The following is a 19,512-nucleotide window of genomic DNA, read 5'->3' as shown; positions in this document are numbered from 1 at the left end:
AAAATTTCCACAGAAAAGAAAATTATGGACTCAGAGAATAGACTTGTGGGTGCCTAGGGGGAAGGGGAGGGAGTAGGATGGATTGGGAGCTTGGGGTTAATAGATGCAGACTATTGCCCTTGGAATGGGTTAGCAATGAGATCCTGCTGTGTAGCACTGGGAACTATGTCTAGTCACTTATGATGGAGCATGATAATGTGAGAAAAAAGAATGTATATATGCATGTGTGACTGGGTCACCATGCTGTACAGTAGGAAAAAAAATAATGTATTGGGGAAATAAAAAATTAAAAAATAAAACAGACAAACAAAGCAGGCCCTGACCAGAGTATAAGAGAGTAGTTTAAAAGGCAGAATATGAAAAGTTAGAACTAAACCTGATTTAGCAAAGAGACCCTCTTTCTATTCAAACAGTGTAAAAATAAACACTTTATTATTAATGACTTAGTTAACTTGAATATTTACATTTTCTCCATGAAAATAAGCACTACTGAAACAGGAACCATTCCAGAAAAAATAAACTTAGCAACACTGTCCTAAGTGCAGGATCAAAAGTGTTAAAAGACAACTCATGTTTTTCACTTTAAGTCAAAAGATTAAAGATGAATAGAAGACTTCGTCGTATCTTAGTATATTTCTAATCGTAGGAATTGCTAAGAGATCACAAATGCCTTTCTCTCAGGATAATAAAGGAATTTTTCTAGTAGATGGTACAAGGTAAAAAATTACTGTAAAAATGAAAATAACTGGTTTATATGAAATTATTATTTCATTTTGATAAGCATTTGCCTCATGCATAATTTATGAGAAAGTGATAATTGTGTAAAATAAAATACCAAAATTGCTTTATTTATGAAGGTGAATGATTCTTAAATTTCCTTCTAACTAAAAAAAATGCCACTAAAGATACTTTTAGAGAAGAGATATTGAAAATTATTAAATAGATACATCATGCCGTCACACTCTTGTTTCACAAGCTATAAAATCCCTGCTTTAGCAACAAAAATAATATTACTAAGAAGTATGGCAGGAGTAATTATGAAATGTTAAATTTCTTGCATAATTTTTATTTTGTTTTGTTTTTCCTAATTTTTCCCTACCACACACAAGTTAAATCAGATGAGCTACGATGATGTTAACAATTTTTGGTGCTGGTTTCTTGTAACCTAATATAGCAATATAAAACACCACAGCCACCTCAAGGCACTGTATAGATTACTGGAGGTAAAAAGATGTTAAAAAAAAAATCTTCTTGTATAGCCAGCACACTGGATCCCTATGAGTAGAAATATTTTAAGATAGAGCAATTCTTAAATTGTCATGGATTCTATTCACCTTTAACCTTTTTAGTACTTAGGAGTCAAAAACTTGAGTTGTCTTCTAAAACTTGATCTTGTTCTTCTTAGTCATGACAGCATTTATCACATTTTTTTTTTTTTCCTGTTGGCTGAGTTAGAAGGTCTTCGAGGCGTCTACCACTGATTTTAAAGCATTTGCTTTAGGCTCTGTTCTGAAGCAGTAATGATATCTAGATGTGAAGTACATAAAAGCATTAGCACATTTAAAATGAACCCATTAGCAAGGCAGTACTCATTAGTGCATTAGTGTAAACTTCCAGTTTCATTAATCATCGTTCTGTTCATGAACTACATTAAACACATAGCTGTCTGACTTCTAGAGTGTTAAAAGGCATTTATAAAAATGGGGGTGGGGGACCCTACTGGCAAATAAAGATTTTTCAAAAAACGCAAAGTTAACAACTTTTCATGGCATACTAGGAGAAAATATCTAAAATATCACAAGTGATCAAATTTGAATTATGACCTAGAAGTGTTCCATAAATAGCTACTGCTTCCCTCTCCTTTATCAAGCACAATCTCTTATTACCTTTGGAGTTTATAATGTGCTTTGGTTTATTATGGCGTTTTGGAGGGTTTTTTGTCTTTTTAGGGCTGCACTCGTGGCATATGGAGGTTCCCAGGCTAGGGGTCGAATTCATTAACCGCTGAGCCACGATGGGAACTCCTATACAGTTTTTAAACAGAAAATTAGTATGTGTTCATGATTCTATTAAAGAGTATTTACTACCAAATATAGTTAGATGAGCTTTCTAAGTTGTAAAACATTGGAAATTAATTTCCAGTCATTTTTTCCAATAAAAGGAAGCAGATTTGAAACCACTATGGTAAAAAATGCTAATATTCTGCAGGAACTGGGGGGTAGGGGCCTCACTGAAAATATATATCTATGTTTTAGGAGCTAATATATCACAAGTGACAATGTATATTGCTACTAATAGAAAAGGCTTGTTGGCTGGCACTCCCATTGGATCAAATATTATAGGAAATGAAGAGATGAAAGGAATGCAGTGTGGAGTTCCCATCGTGGCTCAGAGGAAACAAATCTGACTAGCATCCATGCGGTCACAGGTTCGATCCCTGGTCTTGCTCAGGGCGTTAAGGATCTGGTATTGCCGTGAGCTGTGGTGTAGGTACAGATCCCACGTTGTTGTGGTTGTGGCATAGGCCAATGGCTCAGGCCATTGGCTACAGACCCCTAGCCTGGGAACCTCCGTATGCCACAGGTGCAGCCCTAAAAAGCACGAGAGAGAGAGAGAGAGAGAGAGAGAGAGAGAGAGGGAAAGAAAGAAAGAAAAAGAAAGAAAGAAAGAAAGAAAGAAAGAAAGAAAGAAAGAAAGAAAGAAAGAAAGGAAGGAAGGAAGGAAGGAAGGAAGGAAGGAAGGAAGGAAAGAAAAGAAAAGGGAGGGAGGAAGGAAGGAAAGAAAGAAAAGAAAAGAAGGGAGGGAGGGAGGAAGGAAGGAAGGAAGGAAGGAAAGAAAGAAAGAAAGAAAGAAAGAGGGAGAGAGAGAAAGAAAAGAAAATAAGGGAGGAAGGAAGGAAAAAGAAAGAAAGAAAGAGAGAGAGAGAAAGAAAGAAAAGAAGGAAGGAAAGAAAGAAAGAGAGAGGGAGAGAGAGAGAGAGAAAGAAAGAAAAAGAAAGAGAGAGGGAAAGAAAGAGAGAGAGAGAAAGAGGGAGAGAAAGAAAGACAAAAAGAAAGAGGGAAAGAGAGGGAGAGAGAAAGAAAGAAGGAAAGAGGGAAGGAAGGAAGGAAGCAAGGAAGGAAAGAAAGAAAGAAAGAAAGAAAGAAAGAAAGAAAGAAATGCAGTGTTAAAGAGGAGACAGCACGTTAAATTCTGCCAAAGAGATAAAATTAAAGGCACATATTATCATCTGCTGATCCAGTCTTCATATATTTATTAAACAAGGAAACATTCCTCTATCCGCCCTTTCTCAATACTGTAAATCACTTCTAAAGCACTCCTAGATTTCACCTGTTTTGCATTGGGAGAGGCAATCTGGCCTTGACCCTGTGTGACCCTGAGTGTCCCTGCACCTTACAGCTGGGTCCTGGCTATGTTGAGAATGACAACCCCGGCCTTCTTCGCCTCTGCTGGATCTCAGGACTGTGCCTTCAGCAAGAAACTGAGGGATGAGGTTCATCTCCTCCAGCAAAGAGTAGGTTCGCTTCCATTTAAGTTCCCTAAGTTCACTGGTCCTCCCTGGTTACACAACCCAGCGAGCATTCAGGCCTCCACCTTGGCTGCCCCCACTGCTCTGTGGGATGTGGGACATGTGGGGAACTGGCACAGACCAACCTGAAACTCTGGCGATTGCTTTGCTGTGAGTAATGAGGCCGCTTGTTTCTATTCAAGTCTCATGTTTTCTTTTGGCATCCATGTGACAGTAACATGCTAGCTTGCTAACTTATAAGAAGATTAAAATATCAGACCCTGTTGATTAATGACATTTAAAGACAGACGATGGCCTTTTAAAAATTTGTAATAAAAAATTATTAACCCAAAATATTTGGGGGAGTTCCCTAGCGGGCTAGCCGTTAAGGACTCAGTGTTGTCACTACTGTGACTTAGATTCTATCCCTGGCTGGGAACTTCTGCATGCCACTCACGCAGCTAAAAGTTTTCGTAAATAAGTTAATTAAAAATTAAATCACTTCTCCATAGGTGCTTCATAGCTAAAACCATGAACTGTGTTTTTATCATTATTAAAAACATATAAAAATGATTTAAAAATAGTCATGAGAATTATATTTTGCCATTGATAACATTACTCACCTGTAGTGAAACCACTAGAGATTAAGTATTAGACAGTGTCAGAGACTGAGTCTGAATTCTAGCCGGGCCACTTGTCGATGGGCAACAGTCTCATGAAGTTATTTCTGTTTCTCAATCTGCAAAATGCGTTTGAAGATACAGAACACACCTTCTAGGGTTGATTTAGTTTTTTTAATGAAATACCGTGTGTACAAGCACTTCACATGCTGTCACAGTGACCTCCAGACACATGCTTATTGGACATGGATTCTAACATTATTAATTTCAGCTTTTAAGTTCCTAACCTCCATATGTACTTGCTGAGGTGTGTTATTTGATTTTAATGGGCTAGTTTAAAAGCTAGAGTCCCCCAAGATTGATTTTGTCGTAGAGTTATGTGTATGCATGGCTGTCAGAAATGGTCTTGTTCCTTGTGAGCTTCTAATTTCCAAAGTTAGATCTCAGAAATTTGCAATTTCCAGTCTTCATATTAAGTGCACTTCCTTCCTATTCATCATAGGAGGGAAATGTTTAATAGCTTGAATCTACCTAGCAGATGAAGCTATCATAGAGACTTTCCCCTCTTATTAGAGATGTATTCATTGATTTCCATGGAAAACTTTCAGAAGACGAAGCACTGCCTCTGTGTAAAGCTATAGGCTTCACAGGTGCAGTTTCCCCGCTTACTGTGTGGAGCCTCATGCTTAGGGCTGTTTTGAACAAATGATTTCCTGCAGTGAGAGAGTGAGCCAGCCAACCTACTGCATCAGGGACAAAAACTCACATTTGGGGTGGGGTGTAGTCCCCTGCCAGGCTATTCCAAACATGCCTGCAATCCAGAACGGGAAGCTATTCTTTTGGAGGAAAATCATCCTGTTTTATAAGAAACTCATCCATACATCAAGCAGAGAATGTCTGATAAAAATGTAGGGAAATAGGCACATAAAAATCAAACTTTTAAGAAAAGAAACATAAGGAAATTTAAAAGTCCATCATCAAGCAGATGTTTGTCATAAACATGAGTCATGTACGTTCTAAGGGAATATTGATGCTTAAAATACTGGCCTTTCATGTATAGTTTTTATTTTAATAATATTTCACGGTGTGTCTTTAATTTGAATTATTAGCACGAACTGCTTTTGTTCATTTCATATTGTATACGAAATGAACATGCTATGCATTTTACGGTTTAACTCATTAAGAAAGGAATATGTTTATAAGAATTAACTATACTTCATAAAGAAAAATGTCAAGTTCCTATATGACCCATTAATTATATTCAATAACATTAAAGCAGCATTTTCCAATTGCTACTGTGCCTAGTGTTTTAGAGTTTGGTGACAAATTTGTAATCTTGACCCTCATAATTAAATTAATTAATTCTGGAATATTTCATGGTTCTTGATTGCAGGCTTGACTTTTTCTTTTCTGCTCTTTTGTATTAGATAATTGCACATTATTTTCTTTTAATACTCACTGACCTTTTACGGAAAGTTAAACCCAAAATGAAAATAAGATCGAAGTCTAAACCTGTCACCAAGGCCTATTAAATTTAAAATTCTTCGAAGAAAGTATGGATATATTACAGAGTCAAGATGGCATTTCATATCATTTAAATTTCAGAAAAGATTTTCTTCTGGAAGCCACGATAACTTGCTAGTATCACAAGACAGCTTTACTTCTCTTTAGCTGACAAACATGTCAGTTTTATAGTTTTTAATGTTAGTATAAGGTTTAACCGCAGGTTCAAATATTTTTGTACCTAAAAAAATGGAAATTTTATATGATCGAACTAAACTGTTTAAATAGATAAATACAACATGATATCAATTAGCCAAATTGCCAGTAACATAATATTTTGAAAGCATATGTTCTGCAAAATATGCAGTAAGAGATGTTTTAAATTAATTTGTGTGGTAATTCTCTTTCCTGAATTACAAGAAATTTTCAAAAATTTCATAATTGAGTGCTGACTAGAAAAACTGTATCTGGAGGAAATATAATATGTATTCTGTTTATTCTTCTATTTTTGTAAGAATTTTTGATTTGATATCTCTTGGGCAATAGCATACACCTGGTACAGCAAGAAAGCCTTACAGGGCAACGTTAAAAACACACTGGCCCGGAGATTTCACAACAGGCTTTTGGAGAAATAACATCTTTTTATAAATTTAAGACTTTTTTAAAAATGGGATCTTCTTGGGAAAAAAAAAGATTATATTTATTACAGGGGGTGCCTTTATTTTCTAGTGAGATAAAGGTCATTTAAAGACTGGAAGTGGAGCTTATAACACTGGATTCAAGGAGAGCATGATGTAGCCTACGTTTCTCCTCCCAGTAGACCCCCTGAACAGTGGTTGTTATTTCAACTGTCATCTATATGCTGATCACTTCCAGAGCTATGTTTGTAGACAAGACTGCCTAAGCTTCAAACTCCTAGATCCAGTTGCCTCCGACCATCTCCATGCCATCGAGATTACCTGCTGCTCTTCTACCTGCCTGCCAGGGGAACACATAATCCTCTTTAGAAGAACAGACCGTCAGGCCAAAGCATTTCCTTACACAACATCAAGAATTCAGTAGACAATTATAAGGCGTGTTAAAGATTATATCAAATCAACAAAAACAAAGAGGAAAAATAAAGGCACAAGTGATTCAAATGTTGGGGTTTTATAGTAACTATGATGAACACATTCAAGAAAGTAGAAGGAAAAATGGAACCTAGAACCAAAATCCTTGGAGTTTTTAGAGTCAAATGGATGTAGCAAAATGCAGATCTATATATTGTCATTCCACTGCTTGAAATCTTTCTGTGACTTCCTTGCCTATAGGGTACAAATAAACTCCTTGTTGTGTCATGGGAAGCACTTCAGACTTAACTCTTAACTGCTTCTTTAGCCCAACTGCCTACCATTTCTTAGAGCTTCTGTGCTGTAGTTAGACACAGCTATGAGCAGTTCACCACATTTTTTTTTTTCATGGTGCCATGCAGTCACCCTTGAAAATTGGAATGCTCTCAAACTACCCACTTGTCCATCTAGAAAACATATCTGTCTACAAAATAATCACCTCCGATAAGGCTTTGCCTGAGAAATTCCACCTTAAACCCTCAGGCAGATTTAGGCATTCCTTCCAACTGTTCTCATAGCTCCCTGCTACATAACCTGTTGAAGCATTGTCCACTGGTATTTCAATTTTTCACATACCTATTGGTCTCCTCTAGGGGAACAATGGTGTCCTGGATCTGACTTCTGCTGGGTCATGAGATCCTTTGTAAAAGTCCAGGAACTTTGTGAATTGGTTGTTAAGTACCTCCATAATTAAAAAATAAATTTTCTTTTAAAAAAAGGAGTTCCCATTGTGGCTCAGTGGAAACAAATCAGACGAGCGTCCGTGAGGACGCAGGTTTGATCCCTGGCCTTTCTCAGTGGGTTAAGGATCCAGCGTTGCTGTGAGCTGTGGTGTATGTAGCTCACAGATGCGGCTCGGATTTTATGCGTTGCTGTGGCTGTGTGTAGGCCAGTGGCTACAGCTCCAATTCGACTCCTACCCTGGGAACCTCTATATGCCATGGGTGTGGCATTAAAAAGAAGTAATAATAATAATAAATCATACAAACACACTTAAGTTATATTAAAGACAAGGGGCTAATATTTAAAAACTCCTCATTATCATCATTACAATTTATGCTTGAGGTTATATCTGTTAGTTTGTGTGGTGGGAATAGTATATAATGATGTGCCACTGTTTATCTCTACCCAAATCTGTTTTTAAGGATGTCATGTCCATGGTTTGAAATGAGCTATGGTATTTACACCACAGATATTGGCAAATGCTAAAAGTCAGGATTTGACCTTTTGTTACTATGATTATGTAGACAAGTAAACTATGCAGAAAATGTTAAAAATGCAGATTTAACTTGAAAGTTTATTATGTCTATAGCCTTTATGTTGTGACTACAACACAAAACTGAGGAAATATTCTCCTAGTATGAAAAACTTTAATTGCATACTAATTATGTTCTAATTCAGAACAAAGTTGCTCAAATCAGTGACAAATGAGTATAGTTCTGATATATTTTTTTTCCCGAGGTTTCCATTTAAATTTGCCTGCCAACATAAATAAAAATTTCAAGTGACATTAACATCAGAATTATACATGTTCATCATACAGGACTGTCTCTGCTGAATAGAAATCAAGTATTTATTTGTGCTATGATTTGTTATGATGTTACTATAACAACTGCATTATAAAAACTGATAATGAATTTTTTGGAGATCCCTAGTGGTTCAGTGGGTTATGGATCTGGTGTTGTCACTGCTGTGGCTCTGTTAACTGCTGTGGGTCTGGGTTCAATCCCTGGCCTGGGAATGTACACATGCCTCTGATAGTGAATTTTTCAAGAAATAGAAGTCGCATGGAAGTTGCATGTGTACAGAACTTACAACAAATTCTATATTTTAGCTCTAAATTGAGTAATACAAATTTTATTTTTAATATGAGCAAAATATAAATTTTATTTTAAATATAAATTAAATGTAAAATTTTGTTTTTATTTGTAGGTAGTGTGCTTTATGTCAGTAAAATTTATAATGGCATTATACACACACACAAACATTCATATGCATACAGTTGTTTCAGAGAGATATCTGTTAAACAAACATCACTGGCTGAGATTGTCTAAAAGTCGGGAATTATGTCTTATTTTTCTTTTATCTCTATTGCCAGGAAAATAAATAATTCAGTGATGAATTATGATTATTTTAAGTAAAGTAATTATGATTACTTTAAGTAATTAAGTAATCACTATTATTTTAAGATAATTATTTTAAATCAGATGAATTACTATTATTTTAAGTTTTTTAAAAGCAAGTCTTTTTTAGTTTTGAAAATCCAAAATTGGTGCAGAAATTAGAGTTCAAGAAGAGGTGTTTTGATCAAAAATGACCTCCTTTAAATTAGTAGCTTATTTGGGGAGAGAAATACATTTTTCCAAAGCAGATTTGAAAGGTCTGGTTTTGTACAACTATGTGTTTATGGTAAAATGCATGCATCCTATATGCTGCAGTGCCCAATACTCAAATGTATAACATGATCTATAATTCACAGGACACCACAAAGAACTTGTTCTCTTCTTTCTTGCTTTCTCAGGCCTTCACATCAGGCCTACATTTTGTATAGGACCTTACGCAAATGGTAGAGGATTTGGTGAAGATATAGGAAATAGCCAAATACTGCGTTTACTAACAATTCTATGAGAATCTGCTATTATTTGGCTCAAATAAAGAAACTAACATGAAGATATTCTAAATAAAAGGAATATTCTTCATGCTCTGAAAGAAATGAATCTTATCTCCTTGGGCATGTGTGTGTGTGTGTGAGAGAGAAAGAAACAGAGAGAAAGAAACAGAGAGAAAGAGAGAAACAGAGATGCCAAACCATCTGTCCTCAGCTAGAAGGAAATAAAGTTAAAACTTTTAATTATAGAGGAAGGTTTTTTTTTTTTTTGCTAGTACATCAGTACCCTTTATTCTTTAGGGAATTCTACTTAGAGACCCTGGTAACATAGGTAGTCTCTAAAATAATTATTTTTTTAGTAGAAATGTGCTAACAGGCTCAGACATAAGCTTCCAGGAATTTCCTCAAAGGCAACAGCAGAAAATATGGAGCAAAAGTGGGGGAAAAAAAGATTAGAATTTTCGTTCTTTCACGTTTTGATTTTTTAGTTATATTACCATATTTAATTTGAATCTCTTGAGGATACTGCCTGGCCCTCTAGAGAATATATTTATTTTAGGAACTTACCTTAGAACGTTACTAGCATGATCCTAAGAAAACCACATAAATGTTTATGTCAAAGCTTAGAAAATGAAAATAAATTAAGTATCCACACTTTCTTTCTGTTTTACAAAAGCACAGGTATTTAAAGACCACTAAACTGCATTCTTTCCAAAATTGTGGGTTTCCAGGAAAGATTTCTATCTATTCTGTTGATTTTCTGTGTTAAGATTTTTTTTAAGTGAAGATATAAATGAGGAAAGAAAATGTAATAATCTTCCACAGGTGAAATGGTAAAGCTCTTCTTCATAAATTGAGATAATACTAATATCTACTGATCATTTGTAATATTCCCCTTTTAGGGGTGATTGATTTCAGTCAATCCATATCTCATCCGCACTGGATGAGAATAGTCTCCTTTGTGATAATTCAAAATTCCAACAAGGAGTTCTCTGGTGGCTCAGTGGGTTAAGGATCTGGCATTGCCACTGCTGTGGCTCAGGCCACGGCTGTGGTGTGGGTTCAGTCCCTGGCCCTGGAACTTCTGCATGATGTGGCTGTGGCCAAAAAAAAAAAAAAAAAAAGTCCAATATATATATTTATTGAATGAATACTCTATGGAATATACTATGCTAAGTACTAGGGGCATAAAAAAAGTGATTAACTTGCTCTTCAGGAGCTTAAATTCTGAGGAAAGAAAATTGTAGAAAAATAAATATGGTACATGTTTTGATATTCTGGGTAGCAGTGAGAAGAAAACAACAGGCTATTAGAATTCGGAGGGGAGAGGGTTACCGTATGCTTGATAGGAGCAGGAAAATCTTCCTAAAGGTCATGCAATATTAATGGCCTTTAGACATCAGTAGCATTGACAGATGGGAGTAGACGGGAAGGGAAATCATGAGGTTGGAGGACCTGAAGACATGCACTTTCCCCTCCGAGGCTATCCTAGCTCCTTGCTGTAGGACACAAACACACACCGAAAAAGGAGGATGGTGGGTGGGGAAACAAGACAAAACAAAACTTGCTTGCCTCCTGTTGGAAGTTTTTGAGTCCTGAGTAGGAAATGAAGATGAATGAAGCTAATTTTTTAAAAATTTCTGGAAACATTAAGGAGAGAGATTCACAAGCCCTCAGACAGAAATTAACTTATGAGTTGGTGGGTGGGTCAGAAGAACAGTGCAGGGGGGAAGCGATGCACCCGTTAATGTCCAGCAGCAGAAAAGCTAAATATTTCCTCAGAAGTGGGGAGTAACCAAGATGGGTGGCTAGAGTTTAGAAAAGGTCAATGAACACATGGGAAATAAAACCAAATCACTCCATAGATGGAGTGTGTATTTGCTAGCTTGCATTCTGCAGTCGCAAATCTGGATTAGCTTTGTTAGCATGAGTTTAGTCAGATAATTAATCCACCGCACAATATAATTGTAGTCATGAGATTTAAAAGCCATAGAATTCACAATAAAATAAAATGTCTTTTTTCGTTTTTATTTTTCTATTAGAGTATAGATGATTTACAGTGTTTTGTCAATTATATATATGTATGGTGCAGTCTTATATGTATACACACACACACATATACACATACATTCTTTTTCTCATACTATCGTCAGTCATGTTCTACCCCAAGAGACTGGACATAGTTCCCTGTGCTGTATAGTAGGACCTCACTGCTCATCCATTCTAAATGTAATACTTTGCATCTACCAATCCAGAACTCCCCATCTATCCCACTTCCTCCCACCTCCCCCCCAACCCCCGCAACCACAGTCTGCTCTCCATGTCCGTGATCTCTTTCTGTCTCATAGGTAGGATCATTTGTGCCACATTTTAGATTCCACGTATAAGTGATATCATATGCTATTTCTTTCTTTTTCTGACTTGTTCACTTAATATGAGAATCTCTAGTGGAATCCAGCATTATTTTGTTCTTCTTTATGGCTGAGTAGTATTCCATTGTGTATGTGTACCAAATCTTCTTTATCCATTTGTCTGTTGATGACCATTTAGGTTGTTTCCACGTCTTGGCTATTGTGAATTGTGCTGGCACCTCATTGCAGTTTTGACTTGCATTTCTCTAATAATTAGTGATATTGAGCATTTTTTCATGTGCCTGCTGGCCAATCAGATGTCTTCTTTGGAGAAAAGTCTATTTATATCTCCTGCTCATTTTTTAATTGGTTGTTTGTTTTTTGTTGTTGTTGAGTTGTATGAGCTGTTTGCATATTTTGGAGATTAGGCACTTGTCTATTATATCATTTGCAAAGATTTTCTCCCACTCTGCGTGTTGTCTTTTCTTTTCTTTTTATGGTTTCCTTTGCTATGCAAAAGATTTTGAGTTTAATTAGGTCCCATTGGTTCATTTTTGTTTTTATTGTCCTTATTCTAGGAGGTGGATCAAACAAGATGTTGCTATGATTTATGTCAAAGAACATTCTGGCAATATTTTCCTCTAGAAGTTTTATAGTATCTCACCTTATATTTAGGTCTTTAATCTATTTTGAGTTTATTTTTGCATATGAGTGTGTTTTTGCATAGCTATCCAGTTTTTCCAGAACCATTTACTTAAGAGACTTTCTTCCACTGTATTTTCTTGCCTCCTTTGTCATAGATTAGTTGACCATAGGTGTTTGGGTTTATATTTCAATTCTTTTTCTTTTGTTTCTTCCTTCCTCCCCTCCTTTTTCCTTTTTTTCTTGTTTCCTTTATTCTTGTCTGCTTTGCCTTTTTCCTTTCTTTTTTCCCTTTTATTAAATAATAATTGCTACATACTCTCTACTGACCACAATTTAAGGATTTAGAATTTTAGTTTTAATCCTAATTATGATTATTAAAAGGGGAAAAAATTCCAATGGGATCATAACAGATATGATAATGTCACCATTACGTTATCATAATTATTTTTATCTACTCAATATTTTTTAAATGTATTTTGGATTTCTTAAATTGTCTTATTAGTATGGATCAAAATTCTAAATAAGTCATAGAGCAGGTATTGCTAATTCAATGATATGCTGAGTTTAATAATTAAATATTAGAACCTGACCCATGATTCAACAAGTATTACTCAACACTGTATGGAAATTGTTAACTAGTAAAATGTAATGCAGAATAATTAGCCAAACATAAAACCTAAATTGAGATCACATTATATAAAATCTCACTAACAAAAACAGATCACAGTTAACTCAAATTGATTGCTAATCCATCTCTCTACCATTTTCTGCCTCAGGGTTATGATGATGGCTACGGGGGTGAATACGATGACCAGACCTATGAGACTTATGATAACAGCTATGCCACCCAAGCGCAAAGGTAAGGCATATGCTGTCTAAAGCACCCTTCCCAGGATGCTTTCCAGTCCTGCTATTTTGTTTCTTATATCTGAATATCAGTTATATTATGTGAAAGTTTCTAGCAGTGGTTTTTATCCATTGTCTTTTGAATTATTAAGTGCTTACTAGACCATGAGAGGTAAAAGATAATAATCTTGCAATCGCCAATAAGGAAATAATAGTGTGTTATTTTAAGACTAGATGATATCATAACCAATCAACTCATTAAATAAGTTTGTGTTTAATAAAAATACTGTTATTTTAGAGACCATTTATAGAATTCACAATTAAGACAACAATAAAAAATAAGGTACTTATTCAATGTGGCCTTTTTTCATTTGTAAAACAAATGATATTGTTCTATGGAAAGAAGAAAATTAAAATATCTTATAGAATCAAGAATTCCTTTCCTTTCTTGATGGAAAATTATTTCCTAAACATATTATTATTATCATCATTATTGATTTACAATGTTTCATCAGGTTTTGTTGTACCAAAAAGTGACCCAATCACATACATTTCCCTGCGCTCTGCAGTAGGATCCTATTGCCCATCCATTCCAAATATAATAATTTGCATCCCCCAAACCCCCAAAACACCTATCCATCCTACTCCCTCCCCTTTCCCCCTTGGAAACTCCAAGTCTGCTCTTCTTGGCCATGATCTGTTTCTATTTTTGTTGTTGTTGTTGTTGTTTGCTTATTTATTATTTTTACATAGGATCATATGTTGCATATTTTAGATTCCACAAGTAACTGTTATCATATGGTATTTGTCTTTTTCTTTGTGGCTTACTTCACTTAGTATGAGTCTCTAGATCCATCCATGTTGCTGCAAATGGCATTAGTTTGTCTTTTTTATGGCTGAGTAGTATTCCATTATATATATATATACACCACATCTTCTTAGTCCATTCATCTGTCAATGAACATTTAGGTTGTTTCCATGTTTTGGCTATTGTAAATAGTGCTGCTATGAACATAGGGGTGCATGTATCTTTTTCAGTGAAAGTTTTGTCTGGATATATGCCCAGCAGTGGAATTGCTACATGATATGGTAGTTCTATATTTAGTTTTCTAAGGTACCTCCATACTTTTTTTCCATAGTGGTTGTACCAATTTACATTCCCACCAACAGTGGAGGAGGGTCCCTTTTCTCCACACCCTCTCCAGCACTTGTTATTTGTTGACTTATTAATGATGGCCATTCTCACTGGTGTGAGGTGGTACCTCACCATAGGTTTGATTTGTATTTCTCTAATAATTACTGATACTGAGCATTTTTTCATATGCATGTTGGCCATCCATATCTTAGTCATTATTGAATAAATCTCTTTATATCGATCCCAAATTTGTGATACCAATGAGTTTTCACTTTTTTTTAAGTTAGGTATATTGAAGTACTATTTACATAGGGTAAATTGTGCCCATTTAAGGTACAGTTGTATAAGTTTGGCCAATACAAACTACCATGTAACCACCACCACAATTATGACATAGGCATTTTAACCATCCCAGAAGTTTCCTTTTGCTCTTTAGAGTCAACTTTTTCCACATCCCAGGCCCTGGGCACTATAATTCTCTTAATTCTCTTTCTGTCACTGCAATTTTGCCTTGTCTACAATGTCATATAAGTAGAAGCAATACAAAATGTAACATTTCTAGTGTCACTTTTTATGCATCCAATACATATTCATGTGTTGTGTGTATCAGCATTCTCTTCTTTTTTCCATGGGGGAGCCTTTCATTGTATGGATGTGCCCCAGTTTTCTCATTCACCAGTTGAAGGACATTTGAGTTCTTCCTATATTTAGAATTATGAATAAAGTTGACCTAAAACAAATACATCTTTAGAAAAATCAATCACCTAAGTGTTTTTCTGAAAATAAGTTACAAATTTATTGGGAAAGTAGATGGAATCCACATGATAATTACTTAAATGATTTTCCCCTATATGTGATTGACAGAAACAGATAGGACTACTTGTGACAAACTCATTATATCACTGACCATTTATTGATCAACTTTATTAGCACCCAAAGAGATTTGGATGCATTAAGTAATAGTTGGAGGAGGGAGGTGGCAAAGAAAGAAACCACTTTAAGGTCATTGTGGAGTGAAGGAAATCTGCAAATATGACGTAAGAGTGAATTTTTCATGGCCTGAGGGATAGCATAATGAAAGGAGTGAAAGGGAATTCTATTTAGGGAGACCACTCTCAGGCAATTAGGGAAAAAAAGAGTATGAACAGATACCTTTAAAAATCAGCATAACTTAAGATACTGTTATGAAAATGATCATTTTCAACTTTGGGTCACTGGTTATTTTACAGTAGGGTAAATGAAAAAGACATCATGAGCCAAGAGCTTTCACTTCAGGTAGTATCTTAATTTTCCAATTAGTATTTGGGCACAGCAGTTACTTAGGATGTGTGAAAGTTTTGTGTCACATCACAGACACTAAATAGAGCCTTGTTTGAAGATTTGCTACATATTTAAAACATTTGCTAATATTTTCAATTAAATTTCTATTCCATCATAATATATTAGTGCATAAAAATAGTGATAATAAAATTCTATAACTTGTTTCAAAAACTATTTGGCAGAAAACACAACTACCACACACTGCAAACCCTACTAGAATAGGGTAAAATGCCTTGATGTAGCTCTACAGAGCTATATTCAACTTATAGGAATTTGAAGTAATTTTCTGAAAGTGAGGAGCTCTTTTGCATCTTTATTTTAGTGAGTTTGGTGGGTTTGAGTCTCCCTAGGACATAAGGAAGAAGAAAAAATTGGGGATTATACCCCATTCAATTTTCTAGATTCTTACCATCCTCCTAGACCCAGTTCAAAAACCAAGTCGTCTAAAATTCTTTCTTTAATCCTTTATTTTGAATTACTGTTTCTATCCTGAATTCCAACAGCATCATATCTTTACTTGTCCATGGCACATTGTCTCTCTGCCTTGTGTTGGGATCATTGATGAACATGTCCCTATTACCCTTGATACTTGCCGAGGATCCTAATCTGTTGCACCTTCATGTTCCTAACAGCACTTTGCATTGAGTCTTTTCATAGAATATGTGCTGAATAGATGCTTGTTGAATGCATGCATGTCAGGTCTAAGATGTACCTACATGATGGGGATAAAGCATACTAGAGGAATAAAGAAAGCAGGTGATGAAATTAGTTACAATAATATTAATGTTATATGTTATAAGATAAAAAACCCATTTTAATCAAAACATATACTCAAGTCTAGGGTATAATCTGGTGCATGAGAAGTTCTCAATAAAGATTTGTTGAATAAATGAATGAAAAATAAATGATTGTGTTAATGAATGCATGAAATTAAGCCCTATTATTTCAGAAAACTTTATGAGGAAGAATATTTAAATATAATACCAATTTGTAACAGAACTGGGTAAACACTGAGAAAATATATTATGTAATGAACTAAATTCCTACCTTTAGATTACTTCTATTGATTTAACTATTCCAACAGAGAGTCAGGTTAACATTTTAGTTAAATAAGCACTTACTAAATGATTACTTGTACCAGAGAGTATAGTCATTATACAGTGATAATACTTATTTTTCAATTGTTAAATATACTTTAACATTTCCTCCTAATAATTTGTTGAAGGAGGAGTTATATTCAAGTTGTTTGTGTATATAAATTAATATAAGTGAAACAGCTACTGTAATCAAGTATTAGGAGCTAAAAGTGAAGGAAGATCATTTTCTACAAGAATCAGTCTGGAATTGTTTCTTTTTCAAGTGGTAGCTCTTTAATTGGAATTTTTAAAATATTATTTGCATTTATGGAAAGAAACGGAGAAAGTTTCTAAAGAAGTGGAATAAAGAGAAGCATTATGAGCATAAAACTTCTTCATTTATAAACAATATGAATATTATTTTGGCATTGTCATAGTCAAATCAGGAGTAATATTGATTTAGAATCTTGAAGGTTAAATAGGTTATGTGTGACTTAGCAGAATTGTGATACAAAAATTTTAGATAAAATGGTCTTTAATTTACTAGTCAGCACAAATGAATACAGAATTTGTGGAGATTATAAAGTAGAATCTGGCAGGTGCTTAAAGAGAATAATTATGTCATCTTCAATAGAGAATCTAAAGGAAGTTCACAAGGTAACAACCCTACCAGGGTTCACTTAGAGTTCAGAAACTGTAACAACTTTAATTAATTCTCAGTTGCCTTGTAAGGTTTTGTTAGTCATGGAAAATTTCAAGTCAATCAGAAAAGGGACTTTGCTAAAAGTTCCTTAGGAGGCAGCTTAATTAAATGACACATTAAGGACTGGTAGAGGGACAATGGTGTGAGGGGTCTCCAACCATCTTTTTCTGTGTCCGTGAGGAGAAAGAGTTAAGAAAAAAATGGATGTGTTTATGATTCAAGTTTCAAATTGCAGGACTAGTATTAAAATTTCCAGGGGAAGTCAATTACTTGATGTCTTTGACTTAAGACAGATTACATCCTGTGATAACACTTTTAATTAGACCAAATATTAAATTCTGCCCATGTTCTGATATCCTATTTTTAAGTACTCCTCAAAGTCATTAATATTTTCAGAGATTAATCTTCTGAAATCATATAAATTCACAAGGCTTTACCAACCATTTTTTTTTCCAATACAAAAATCTATACCAATCCAAATCCAAACATAGAAAAAAGTAACTTTCATGTATTTAGATACAAAGAGTAAAACAGCAAATGAAAGTCGAAAGACCAATTCTGATCTTTGATTCTTACAGGATTTTGCCTTGGATATGAAATGTTAAGCAGTTCTAATTTTCCACTATAAATTTCCAACTGTAGGTTTGTAATAAACAAATATCAAAATGGAAGGCTTTGCTTTCTTTGAAGCATGAATCAGATGTGTTAACTCACACAACCTTAGAAAACAATCATCTTTTCTCTAGATTAATGGAGGACTGTGCTAGGAGAGCAAAGATGTAGGTCCCTCTGAGATATGAGGCAGTAGTTTCCAAAGTTTTCTAGAAGGAAGACCCTCTTGGAATATCTGTAACTATCAGAGTCTACATAGCAGGCAAAAAATGAGACTCTTAAATTAGGAAAAATGAAGAGTTTAACAAGGAAACCACATGACACAATGTTATCACCAAAACTAGGAATGGAAGGAATACAGAAAGCAGTCAGAGAGGCCTCCTGACCGAGACCAGGGCCTCCCCTTTGAATCAGAATGGCAGCCTTGGCTAAGCCACAAAGAGGAAGCTCAGAGGGGAAAACCCGGACCTCACTTTGCTGCCGTTGGCTGAACCCATTAGGAGGCAAAAGATAAGAGCAGCTGAGTAGATGGCGTTGCCATTAGTCACCTGGGACTGGAACAGGTTGGAGGGAAGCGTGGAGGTGGGAATGGAAGAGATCCTGTATAACATCCAAAATGTTTACCAAGCCTCAATGACTAGTCGTGGTACATATTAGTGTCAGTTGCTTGAAGATATAAATAATGATGTACATTTGCCTTGGAAACAGCAATGCTTTTAAATAAATTTGTATTTTATTAATGAAAAAGAATTTGTAGTTAAAAAGTCACAACATGCAATAAACATAAATATGTTTGTGAACCGTTGGTTTCTTGGGCCCTCGGCACAACTTAGCTCCTCGAGGGTCAGAGCCCCCACGATGTGGACCACTGCTCTGTTGTTCAGAGGCCACTGGGACTAATGATTCGTGATAACTAACATCAGTTTTGTGCTGGCTGCTAATTATTTAGGACCTTTATGTCATTTCATCCTTGCAGTAACGTGAGAAAGAGAAAAAGTGAAGCTTAAAATCATTTAATGACTTTCCCATGTTCATTCAAGTAGTAAATGTTGGATTCAAAATCACATCTAACTCTAGAGGCCTCAGACATAAAGACTAATAAATATCATCTGAAAATCTAAATTGATTTATTGATTCAACAGACTTGTGTTAAGCACCTGAACAGAGGAGGGAGAATATGCTTTAACACACTAAGAATGTAGTGAGTCATTATCAAGCTTCCAAAGGGCTCTGGCCAAAGGATACTTCCAAGCAGGAAAAAAATGAAATTATTCAACTATCATTTTTAGGCTATAAGTTTAATGTGATTCCTTGCATTTGAAACTGAGTCTACAAAAACCCTTCTAGGGAAAATTCAAATGTAAGGCCCTGTGGTTGCCCAGTAATTTAATAAAAGTTATAACAGCTTGTCCCATTCATTTGTGTCACTACTTGCTATAAAGTGACTCACCCTCATTTTGTAATTCAATTCTCTTA

At 35.2% G+C, this 19,512-nt stretch overlaps 1 protein-coding gene across 6 annotated transcripts in view; it reads left to right on the top strand.

The window, feature by feature from the left end:
• The window catches only part of KHDRBS2 (KH RNA binding domain containing, signal transduction associated 2), a 546,959-nt gene that overhangs the window by 453,227 nt on the left and 74,220 nt on the right, over positions 1-19,512 (top strand). For all 6 annotated transcript variants that reach the window (XR_002345643.1, XR_002345644.1, XR_002345641.1 and 3 more), the window contains exon 7: positions 13,121-13,203. Coding sequence is in view for 2 of the 6 variants with exons in the window: in XM_021098559.1 (XP_020954218.1) it covers positions 13,121-13,203 (83 nt within the window). In the remaining 4 variants the exon portion in view is untranslated. The remainder of the gene's footprint in view (positions 1-13,120; positions 13,204-19,512) is intronic.

The sequence above is a fragment of the Sus scrofa genome, chromosome 7 (genome assembly GCF_000003025.6).
Source record: "Sus scrofa isolate TJ Tabasco breed Duroc chromosome 7, Sscrofa11.1, whole genome shotgun sequence".
Lineage (NCBI taxonomy): Eukaryota > Metazoa > Chordata > Mammalia > Artiodactyla > Suidae > Sus > Sus scrofa.
This window is presented reverse-complemented; position numbering and strand designations above follow the sequence as displayed.